Genomic DNA, 13,030 nt, shown 5'->3' on the forward strand with positions numbered 1-13,030 from the left:
GACAGCCTTAGTTTTTATACAGATGACAAAGGTACAGTGAAAGGAAAATAGGTGATACTAGGTAAATGAGCCCTGATGCACATGATGTTATGCCTCTGGTCCAAGGCCAAAGTAAAGATCAAGGACTCTGGGGGAATTGCTGCACTTTTGAAAATGAATTACTGGAACTTATTCCACATTGTATTTACACTGTTGTTTGACAAGCATTGGAGAAGGTGAGATAAGACATGGCACCAGAATGTGTGTGCAGAGGAAGATTTGGGCAGCAACAGAGTACTGATTGGGTTGTGAAATTGTGACTAGTTGTGGATGCCAGAGACTATCAGTCTGTCAACAGCTCTCTGATTAGGTCCGAGGCAACTGAGCAACTCCTGTATATGAATGATACAAACTGTCGAGATCAACATGTGTCTCTATATCTCTATGCTAAACGTATCAGCAGCCTGAAGAAAGCCAGTTATTTTCTATCACCAAATTCTGGTGTCTGTTGTTGTTAACTTGGGACTAAGTGATTTTATAGATAATGTCTCAATCACCTTGTGCCGCCTGCAAAGACATGAAAGAATTTGTAGATGAAGATTGGAGAACAGAACATCTTGAAAAGCAAACAGAACATCTCATTGAATCACGTGAATGAATGCTATTGGACTGTATTTTCCAGTATGTTTTTTTCTCCATCCATAATACCAAAGTATTTCATCTCATTGTGTCTATTTGTTTGATTGCCTAAGGCTTTAAAAAGAGGTTAGAGTTGAATTAGTGGAGTTACATGCTGAGCATTCATGGTCTTGTTTACCTGAGGCCAGAGCGTTGTTTTTGTAATGTCTATTTTTATCTGTAATAACTAGTAGTTTCGTTAAGTATAAAAATCTGGTTAGTGTTTCCTCTGGTAACCTGATTCTACCAGACAGGTAAGTTGGGGACATTGCAAACTTTGATTAAATCACTGACTCTTGTCTTGATCCCAAGAGTGGTGAGAATCAACGGACTTTCCCAAGTGAGTCATAACATTAATGGAGCTAGACTTTCTCTTGTTACTGTATTGCTGCAAGAAACTGACATAATCATCACTCTCTGCATTGCTCAATAATCTTGCAAAGTGTTTAATTTAAAGAACACCCCGAGATAGAAACTGGACAGCATCTATACACGTTGCAATTCTGTGCAGCAGGATTGGAAAGGCTTATCCTAATGACCATTCTGGTAAACTAGATTCAGAAGATGAGATTTTCCAAGCTTTTCATTACACTCCCTGCTGGACATATTGTCTCAGTGCTCTGATGTACCAGGCCAAGTAAGGGCTAACCAATTTTAGTTGATTTTGAGACACAGGTAGGTTTGGATGCCTGGTAGAGATGCTCATGAAGGAAATGTTCCAGCAGAGGCTCTTTGATTCTTCATGATACCAAGCAGAGTACAGACACACAAAACATTTTAAAGCTGTTGAATTTTTTTTTGGTAAGCAGCTCTGACAGGACTGTTGGTGTGGCCACTTAAGGCCCAGAAATACGTATACAATCAATCATCACCTGATCGAACCAAATCCAGGCTGAGGATTTTAAATGAGATCTGAGTTCACTTTAGGTAGCTGCCAGAACCACTTAAAAGCCTGGTTACAGGCAGCCTGGCAGTGGCCCAAACGCTTGCCAGGCCAGCTAAGATTACCCACAAAACAGATGGAACAATGTTGAAACTTGATCTCTACCTAGATCTGTGACAATCTGTGAAATGCTTTCTTTAGTGAAAGGAGTCTGCTTATTTGTAATGTATGAATACAATCTTTGGGGACCACATTCAGAGTGACCTTTGTGGAGTTTTAAATTGTTACAGAGATATTACTGACTCTGCTGCCTGCTCATCCTGCCACTCTTAGAATGGATATCCTCATGAATGAGAAAGCTGGTGGGGCCAAGTCAGTGAATATAATTTTTGTCTCAATTGGCCTGGTCCCTAAGTCCTTTTATGATGAAACCATTTTGGGAAACATTTCAGCCATTTAGGTTGAATTTACTTTAAAAATCCTTACATGCAATTTTTTCTTTGGGTTTTAGGAACATTATACTAGATGTGACATCCTAGGTGACTCTACTTATACTGATGGTTCATAATGTACACCTGCCAATTGAATCCAAGTCCCCAAAAGCTGGAAATAAAAGAAATCTTGATGTAAAGAATCTCTGGCCCTAGCTTCATTTCCTCGTGCCTATGGTTTTGTTTCAGGCATACTGATTAATTAGGTAGAAGTTATTAATCCTTACTTTCTCATGTGTCATTTTTTGGGCTGTCCTTGTCTCCAATTTATATGAAAATACCCAAAAACATAAACAAGCACAGCTTTGAGATAGGAGATAACGGGAACTGCAGATGCTGGACAATCCGAGATAACAAAGTGTGGAGCTGGATGAACACAGCAGGCCAAACAGCATCTTAGGGACACAAAAGCTGACGTCAGCTTTTGTGCTCCTAAGATGCTGCTTGGCCTGCTGTAATCATCCAGCTCTACACTTTGTTATCACAGCTTTGAGATACACAGGAACAAATTCAAACTGCATCAAAATAATCATCTCATCTCAAAATTCTGTTGACGTTATTGCAAGTGCAAATGTTCCCATAATGTCCAAAACAAAATGTGTAATTTTATGTGAGAAATTCACTGCAAGGAAGAGGCACATTTACATTATCTCCAACGAAAGCAATATCATTTGCTTCATTAATTACTATGTATTCTCTATGGCTTTTGGTGTTGGCTATGAACACCAACTTGTAAAACAAAAATAAAGGAACTGATAAACTTCGGGACAGCAAATTGCTGAAAATGCAGTAGAGTTTATGTTTAGCTTCATTAAGCCATCAGTAAATTTTAACTGCTCTAAAGGATTTTGCATTGTGTGCAGTACACCAATAAATTTTTGTCCTACCATGTTCAGGACATCATCAATGAGAAATTTGGATGAGTGTTTGAGAAGAATTGCCAAAATGCTAATAGTGAGGAAATGAAATGATCCAGATTAATCATTCTGTATGGGCAGTAAAGGAAACATTAGCCTTGACACTATTATTAATGGACAGGAAAAAGTTATCACAATTATGGATCTATATTTATATGCAAGGAGACATGGTGGTGAGAGATTACAGCCTATTCTCTCCAATTTTTCAGTTACAGTAAGAAATTCAGTTTTCAAAACAGCAGCACATATTCTAGTCAAGAAACGCTTATTTGACTTGAAAATGGCCAAAGCCTAAATAAGCCGCTGTTTACAGTATACACCTGAATACAAAATGGAAAGGTTATACCACTTTGTTAGTTTACGTCAAAAATTGAATGTGAATCTTTCTGCTAGATGTCATTCAGTGAGTTGGATAAAAGGCATTGAAGTGATCGATCAGTCATGATTGTGTTGAATGGCAGGGCCAGAAAGGCTATATGGCTGACTCCTGTTCCAGTGTTTCTCAACAAAATCAAGTCTCCCATCCTATTTAGGGGCATTTTAAAGCACACTGCAAAGCTGACATTCTGCCAAGCAGAAATCTGCCCATGCTGAATCACTCACATGCAGAATTCCATAGGGCTCACACGCAAAGGCATAACATAATGTCTTGAATGGATCACGTCTCAAATAATGCTTTTATGGAGGATGCAAAGTAACCCTTCAGTCATCCAGAAAGCTGGAAAGAGCTTCAAAATATACCAACACAAACTATATAATATATACTGTGCCTGGCTGTTTATTAAACTTCATAAAATATAAGTAAACAGAAGCCATAAAAAGATTCAGAGCATATAATTCACCATGCACTAGCAAAGTTAGAGTTCTACTCATGGCCTGAGTTTTTCAAATAATTGTTTGCTTATCAACTAACAATTGGTCTAGAACTTATTAAATAGGTAGAATTGCAATATTTGAACATTACTAGCTAAATCATAAGCAAGAGAATCACAGTGATCGCTGAATCAAATGGGTCGATTCAGATCAATTGCAGCAAGACTGCCATGGTTCCATAAATCTGAGTAGGACAGCGAACACATTGCAAGGCAAAAACTTTCAGCAGAAGAATACACCTCAAACACACTTTACAAAGATGATCGCATTTCCAGTCTAGAGAATGCATGAATTTAATAGGATTTGAGGCCAGTTTGGCAAAGTAAATGCTCATCCTTCCAGCATTGGGCATATGTTTTCAGTGTACCTGGAGTGCCCTGACCAGACTGACATGAAGATCAATGCGGGTGACAGGAGTTAATGGCTCAGATTTTGTGGTCTATAACACAACTTGTTGTTGACATTGAATAAACCTATACATTACCTACTGAGATCCCCATGTGACTGTTTAAGGCCCAGGTATTCAAAGAAATGGCAATCACAGTCAGTTTGCCACTCCATTTGTTTTTCTTTAAAGTTACTATTGAGCTCCACAATTCTAGCCCAGCTATTTTGACCTCAGCTCCATTAGAAATACAGAACACAGCAGTCAGCCCCATTGTTGCAAAGGGCAGAGTAGTTGGCCAACTCAAAACATGTTCTCTTTTACAGGTCTTAGGAAGGGGTCAATTGACCTAAAATGTTAACTCTGCTTTCTCTCCATAGGTGCTGCCAGACCTGCTGAGTTTTTTCAGCCATTTCTATCTTTATCTTTTATAGGAGTCAGGTGTGCCGTGTTCACACTTTTAAATGTCTAACAGCAAGGACAGATACTTTGATAACTGCTATGAAAAGTTAAGTATGTAAGAAAATTGTGAAGTTGGGTTTGTAATTTGTTAAGAGGTTTGGGTTGCAGGGTAAAAAAAAAAGTGTGAACTCATTAGGATGCTTGGTAGGTAGGATGATAGATGTGCAGGGTGACAGGTTGATTGGGTACCAGATAAGTAGGGTTCCCGGTGGAGATGGTGCCAGGTACGCAGGTGTCAGATAGTTAGGATACCAGGTAACAGATGAAATGCTTAGGATAGTTGGGTGAGGAGGTAATTCAGAACTGGCTGCACCAAGGGGATAGGGCATTGAGGCCAGAGGGCAAGGGAAGTGTCAAACTGTCAGACAAGGGAGCCTCATATCCCAGGGCTTGAGGCAACCTGTTTGGGCTGTGGGGGTGGGGTGATTGTCAGTTATCAGGGTTTCAGGCTGGCAGGAGTGGGAGTCAGAACAGCAGAATCGGGCCGCAGGGTGAGAAGTTGGATCATTGGGTACTGGTGGGGAAGCAGTAGGTGTTCACAATCGTGTTGGTTAAGGTGTTTCTAGTCATGGGAACGTGAGGGAAGGGTGGTTATCAGAGATGCTGGGTGTGTAAGGGGTCAGGGGAGATTTGCTTCTGGAGGATGAGCTGTGTGCACAGTAAATTGGCAGTCAGCTTATTAGTCAGTCAAGAGTTAGACCAGATTTTTAATCATTTAACTTTTCTGAGGGCACTATCACTTAACAGAATTGGAACCCTCTGGATTCTCTAACGTTATGGGTTTTTTTTGGAGGGTCCAAATGTAGGGGAATTACCCATTGGAGTCTTTAATTTCCAGGGTAGTTCCCAAGCCTTTGTCAGAATATCTGGGCCCCAGTTTCCAGAAAAGCGAATTCCATCATGCTGTACCAGAGTTGCAGTGTGAAGCAGGTGGGAATGGGAGGTTGTTTTTGGCATGGCACTGCAACACAAACACTGCTTAAAGCAGCTCACTGTGTGCTGCAATTTAATAGAATTGAAATACGTTATTTACTCGCATTAGTAACATTCACAATGTTGCCATGCGAAGACCGCCTTCAATAAAAAAGAATACAATCTTCTCTTGGCATTCAAAAGCTTTACCATTGCTGAATGTCCAACTATTATTGACTAGAAACTGAACCAGGCCAGTCATATAAATGCTGAGGCTGCAAAAGCAGGTCTGAGGAGAGGAATTCTGCAGCTAGTAACTTACCTCTGACTTCCCAGTGCCTGTCCACTATCAATGAGTCACAATGAGTCAGGAGAGTTGACCTTCCTTCAAAACAACACTGTTGGTGTACGTACACTACATGGACTGCAATGATTCATGAAGGAAGCTTACCACCACCTTCTCCAGTGAAGTAGGAATGGCGATTAATTGCTGGCTGAACAATCCATGAAATATTTTAAAGATTAATATTACAAAATTAAAATTTTAACATAATTTTTAAGGATTAAAAATTCAAACTTTTTAAAATTGCAAATGTAATCATTTTAAAAGTGCAATAAATTTGCTTAGGAAAAGTGTTTTAAAAAGCAATATTTTTACAAATCTAATAAATCATACTAAAAGGTCCGCAGTAAAAGACTCATTTTCTAATTTAACGTAAGATCTTAACAGTCTGAAGTTTTTAAATGGTATTATCCTCCTAGTTAAGTATTTGTGAATTGAAAGAAGATGCAGTACAGATAGTTATATAGGTGTAAAGTCTGAAATGTAATCATTTTGAAATTAGTTGTAATTAGTAGGTAATTAGCCCAAATTCGCTGGGGTTCCATACCTGCTATTTGAAGTAATTAATCTTCAGGAAAGCATTGTTTGGCTAAATCCAATTTGTGGATTTGCACACTACAGATATGGCATTTCAGAAGTTGTGGGTCTCCTTGTTAACCAGTGACAGTGAATGCTGAACACACTGCCATTACTAGTGTATCAAAATCTGGCCCTGTATATGCATGAAGTGTGCTTTCAAAGGGTTTAATTTTGTTGTTTCCATCAGCTTCTGTTTAATCTTGTTACAGTGCAGCTATTTACAGAATACTGACTTCCAAACATTAGAAAATTATCACAATTTGAAAGTGTACTGTAAGAAACAATTGTATGATTCAATTTCCAAAGCTTTTGCTCAGAACTGCCAACATGAACACATCCTGTGAAATGCAGCCATGGACTAAAGATTTTCGTAACTTTACAAATCAGCATTTACTACCCTATGGATGCATTTGATGAACAACGATAAAATACACATTTCCCAAAAAGGCTGATAATGTAAGTGACAGACAGTCACAGATGCAATCCAGGTGAGATTCTGCAATAGTTATTTTTAGGAATTTACATTGTTTCTAGTTATCAAGTTACCATTTTATTAATTTTAACTTCAAAACAAATTAGTGAACACATATTTTGCAAATAAAAACTTTTCTTGGGAATTTTCCACATAATTAGATGTTAATCATGGAACTGCTTCACTGTAAGGAACATTATCTAATTGGTGGAAGATACTCTAAAGCTGCAAAGATTAGTAATTTATGATTACTGCTGCTGAATAAAGGCTCTAGGATGCAGGAGAATGAAGACACTCGAAAATTCTTGGACCATTTTGGATCAACAATAAAAACACTTGTCAGAATAATGATAAATGTTGCAGGATCATTATTGATAGCTAAAATGAATAACTGTAAATGAATAATTCTCATATACTCTTAAACATATTTGAAAAGATGTCCATTCAGCCAAAAGAGATGAAGAATAGAGACATTTAGGTGGAGTGCCATGTCATGATGCCTATACTTCAAGTTGACCTAGTAATGCATTTTCCAGCTATACTGTTGACTCCTATTCACTAGGCTAAACATATTCTACATTTTATTCCAAGGCACTGACTGTGAGAATGGATCAGGCACGGGGTCCTATTTTCCTGTAAAGTTTAAGTTGACTGAAACTAGAAGACTTATCTTGCAACTATTCACAGCTAGTTTATTGTGATGTTTGTTTTTATTGACCAAATTAAGTTGCTTGTCTAAACTAGTAAGATTGTAACAAATCCGACACAATGTTCACAAGAAAATGTGCTAAACCAGATTTTGTATGCATGGCTTTATGAGCCTCCATGGGGAATTTGTCAATGTTCAAATAGATGGCAAAGAATATTTTAAATGATTTGAATCTCCAATGTGTTTATCCAATTGCTTCAGTGATGCAAAAGTCCTTGAAGTTGAGGATAACCTCCTGCCTATGAAACATACTGCATAGCAGAGATTTCATTCCTGCAGATGCTTAATGAGTGAGAATCTTCCATAACTCAGAGATAACAGCAGGAATTTTCACAGCTCTAAGTTCGTCCTGTGGCTGGGATGAAAAGTGATTCACAATCCTGCACAAATGGTTGGAAGGACTCTGGATAGTATTTTAATGGTGGCAACAACTAAAAGCTGTCACCAGGAGTGGTGTGCCATTGAGGGTGGTAGTTCAAGCTGGCAACTCAGTGGCCACTACTACACTATTGTTAGAAGTGGTTGTTATGCCATAGGGAGAAACAGAGGGCACCTCTGTATTAGAATTTGTTTTTTTCAGCTTAATGTGCCAGGACCAGCCAACTAGTGATCAGCAGGATAAATCCTTTAGCTCAGTTAGAGCCAGAGCGGACAACCCCTCTTAACGGACTATGGATGGGGTTTAAAGGAAGACCACCATAGGAATCAGCTGAGAGTGCACCATGGTTCATGTGGCTCCCTTCCAATATGACATGGCCCTGGTCAAATGACTTGAATTTACCATCAATCAATGGCGTGTCATGCCTTATCAGTTTCCACTTTTCTGAATATTATATAGCAATGGGATGAAGACAGGCTCTTCCAACACTTTCTGCTGCCGTTTTATGAGAACACCCTTCTTTCAGCCTGACTTCAGATGATGGCTGTAATCTAGACTAACTGATCTTGGTAGATGGATATGAATTTGGTAGTTATTCTTCCTCTACAAAAAGCAAATTACTATTGGCCGCAAGCAGAGTAGAACATTGTTTTGTTTGGCTGTAGTAATAATTTATCTGCAGGATTTTTTGATGCCAAAAGACAGAAAATCTGTTTCCATGAATTATAATTCCCCATGGAACTCAATTACAGATCACCAATGAAATTATTACAATGTAAGTGGAATTTCCTTTCATTGAGTATCCCATGCTAAATTTTTCTTCACTTTTCCCATTTGTCAGAGGGTTGAAGTGTGACATGTGTAGTAATTCACAACAGGCAAGAATGGATTTGGCAGTTCATATAAGAACATATGTGTGTACTGTGGATTGTAGCTTCACTATTACCCAAGGCAAATTTCACTCACAGGTTCTCTCTGATCCTTAAAGCAGCATCCTTTTCAATTGATATCTGCATATGTTCAATGAACCTCTTTAATCTGACATTGCAGAATGTAGAAGTCTATATTATCAGAAACATTTATGACTTTTTGTCAAACTGTAGACATTTTTCCAAAGCATTTTTCTCTATCACTGATCACATTTTGTAATCACACTAGAAGGGCCCTCTTGTGATGCAGTGGTAGTGCCCATTCCCCTGGACCAAGATGTCTAGGTTCAAGACCCATCTGCTTCAGATCTGTGTCATTATATCACTGAACAGGGTGATTAGGAAAAATTGGTACAATCACACATAGAAAAGAAAGCAGCAATGAGACAATTGGTCTCGTTAGTTCAGCTGGCTTGACTAAACTATTACTTTGACTATTGTATGATGAACCTTTCGGGCAAGTTTCTTTTAATTGAGTTAGCTGTAAATCATCATCAATTTTAGAATTAACCGAGCACAGGGAAAACAATCCACTTGTGATTCATAGAGGACAATAATAAAACTTCTCCATTATCTAATCTTTCTTTGTCAGTGTGTTATCAACATAAATGTCAATCTACATCTAGTTAAGTAACAGAAAAAATGTCCTTCTGTGACATGAATATATGCAAACAATGGAAATAGCCAATTTTGTTTAGTGAAAAGCAGTACAATTAAACAAAACAAAGAACTACAGTTGCTGGAAATCTGAAATAAATAAAAACAAAACTTACTGAAGAAACTTAGCAGGTCTGGAAGCATTTGTGAAGTGAAAACAGTGTTAATGTTTTGACTCCAGTGACCTTTTCTGAGAACAGTTTTGGACAAGGATCACTGGACTCAAAACTTTAATTCTGCTTTCTATCCACAAATGCTGCATGGCCTGCTGAATTTTTTCAGAAAATTCTGTTTTTGAGTGCTTCAGTACATTTAACGCAGCTTTGTAAAGTATGCATCTCATTACTTATTAAGTATGTATTAATGTCACAAAAGAATTCTTGAAAACGCACAGACTAAAACTATTGTTTATCAAAGAGAGAGGTTTTGGAGCAATAATTACCCATGGCAAAGAAAGGAATTCCCAGTAGAGTGGAGTTGTATTTGCCATCAGTGCTGATGAATATCCCTGCTGCAGTAACAGTGGAAAGGCAGATAGTGATAACTCCTAGCAGTCCTAGGAAAGGTTTGCTGCGGAGGCAGTCCCTCATTGCGCTGGTGAGAGTGGCAGCAATCAGAACCAACACTAGACTCACCACCACTTCAGTTCTGGCCACAGTATTGGTCTTATAGAAGTCCTTCCATAGACCAGAAGATGTCAGGGGGTATAACTGCAGACCACTGTGCTCCTGTTGAAATTTAAGCATGAGCTGGCAGAATTCAGCTTCCCACTTCTCTGCAACATCTTGTAAGGCAGACCCGTAGCTTTGTAGGTAGTAGGTGATCTGTACTGCACTGGCTGATTTAACCTGGTGTTCTCTACTGTTGGGGATGAAGATCACTCCTCCAAGCTGATGTCCGATAAAAGTCACCCTACCGTCCTTTAATGATAAAATGATTGTGTTCATATTAACTTAGAATTCACAAAAAAGTTTGCACAATTTTTCATTAACTATATTAGAGCTAAGCCATGCAGTAGTATATTACGAATAAAAACTGAAAACATTTATTGTTGTCATGCGGAAATAAAAATGTTCATTCTTGATGCTTAGAATGATGATCAATTCCGACTGAGGGTATGATAGCTGATCGGTGAAACTAAATTTCTGTGCTATTTTTGATATGAATCAGAATAATCTTGGCTTGTGAGGAATATAAAGAAGAGCCAACTACCTCTACATTTTTCACCTTTCAGGTCCCATTGCTAATTTGGATCTGATGAAGAAGGAATGTATTAAACCAGTGTTGGCATTAAGTTGGAAGCAAGTATATGAGGATTGTATTGAGCTTTGCAAATATATATCTGAATTTGAATACATTTTAGGCAGATGAAATGTTATTGTAGAATTGATATATGGCCAAAGGGTCATTTGACAAGGAAGAACAGACTGTTTTCTCTCTTCCCCTAACATAGGAATTGAGTGCTATGCTTTCATGATGGGCTTTTTTATCTGATTTCACAGGATAGATTCATAGTGTATGGATGGTATTGGCACTTAATCCCATCCTTCAAATGTTTTTGTCCTGAAAGTTTCACTCATAAGAAAAGCAGATGGGCATATGGAATTCCTTTATTATCACACTGTCAGTGGCCAAGCTGGAACTCCAGGACCTTTATGTGGAGCACAGAACATAGAACACAAAAAGGTACGGCACAGGAACAGGCCCTTTGGCCCACAATGTTGTGTCGAACATGAAAGCCAAATTAAAATAATCCCTTCTGCCTGCTCTAGGTCTATATCCCTCCATTCCTTGCATATTCACGTGCTTATCTAAAATTTTCTTAAATGCCCCTATCGTATCTGTCTCCACCACCAGCCCTGGCAGCATGTTCCAGACTCCGACCTCACTCTGTGTAAAACACTTGCTCCCTCACATCTCCTTTGAACTTTACCCCTCCCACCTTAAATGCATACCCCCTAGCTTTAGACATTTCAGTATGGGAAAAAGGCTCTGATTGTCAACCCTATCTATGCGTCTCATAATTTTATAGACTTCTGTCAAGTTTCCTCACAGCCTCTACCTCTGCAGAGAAAGCAACCCAAGTTCCTCTCACCTCTCCTTATAGCTCATACCCTCTAATCCAGCCAACATCCTGGCAAACCTCTTCTGCATCATCTCCAAAGCCTCCAAATCCTTCCTGTAATGTGGCGACCAGAATTGAATGCGATGCTCTATGTGTGGCCTAACCAAAGTCTTATAAAGCTGCAACATGACATCCTGACTCTTGTACTCAATTCCCAATAAAGGCAAGTATGCCATATGCCTTCTTTACCATCCTATCTACTTCTGTGGCCAACTTCAGATTCCGCTGTATGTTAATGATATTCAGGGTCCCGCCATTAACTGTATACTTTTCCTTAACATTTGATCTCCCAGAGTGCAGCACCTTGCACTTATTCTGATTAAACTCCATCTGCCATTTCTTCGCCCATATCTGTAATTGATCTATATCCCGCTGTATCCTTTGACAACCTTCTATACTGTCCACAACTCCTCATCTTTGTACTGCTGCAAACTTAATAACGCACCCATCTATGTTTTCATCCAAGTCATTTACATATATTTCACAAACAGCAGTAGTGCCAGTGCAGATCCCTGCGGAACACCACTAGTCATGGACCACCAACCTGAAAAACACCCTTCCACCGCTACCCTCTGCAAGCCAGTTCTGAATCCAAGTGACCAAGTCACCATGGATCCCATGCATCTCAATTTTCTGGATGAGCCGACTATGAGGGACCTTTTTGAAAGCCTTACTAAAACCCAGGCAGACAACATCCACTGCTCTACTATCATCAACCTTTATCACCATCTCAAAAAAATCAATTATGTTAGTAAGACATGATCCACCCTTCGCAAAGCCATGCTGACTGTTCCTAATTAGGCCATGCTTTTGCAAATGTGCGTAAATCCTATCGTTAAGAATTCTCTCCAATAGCTTCCTAACCACCGATGTGAGACTCATAAATCTATAGTTTCCTGGATTGTCCCTACTTGCCTTCTTGAACAGAGGAACATATTGGCTATTCACCATTTCTCTGAGGCCTGTCCAGTGGCTAATGGGGATACAAAGATTTTGATAAAGCCCCTGCAATCTCCTCTCTTGCCTCTCTCTACAACCTGTGGTAGAAATCATTGGGCCCTGGGGATTTATACACCTTAATGCTCTTCAAGAGACCCAACACCACTTCTTTCTTGATCTCAAAATGCCTCAGCATATTAGCAAGCTCCACACAAATCTCACAATCCATGATATCCTTTTCTCCTGGGTGAATGATGATGCAAAGTAGTCATTTCGGATCTCACCCATATCCTCTGCCTCCAAGCTCAAGCTCCTTCC

At 39.1% G+C, this 13,030-nt stretch overlaps 1 protein-coding gene across 2 annotated transcripts in view; it reads right to left on the reverse strand.

Moving 5' to 3' along the window:
* ptchd4 (patched domain containing 4) overlaps positions 1 to 13,030 on the reverse strand; it is a 76,701-nt gene that overhangs the window by 38,821 nt on the left and 24,850 nt on the right. For both annotated transcript variants that reach the window (XM_048531602.2, XM_048531601.2), the window contains exon 2: positions 10,091 to 10,568. In XM_048531602.2, coding sequence (XP_048387559.2) covers positions 10,091 to 10,568 — 478 coding nt within the window. The remainder of the gene's footprint in view (positions 1 to 10,090; positions 10,569 to 13,030) is intronic.

This window comes from Stegostoma tigrinum, chromosome 4, assembly GCF_030684315.1.
Source record: "Stegostoma tigrinum isolate sSteTig4 chromosome 4, sSteTig4.hap1, whole genome shotgun sequence".
Taxonomy (NCBI): domain Eukaryota; kingdom Metazoa; phylum Chordata; class Chondrichthyes; order Orectolobiformes; family Stegostomatidae; genus Stegostoma; species Stegostoma tigrinum.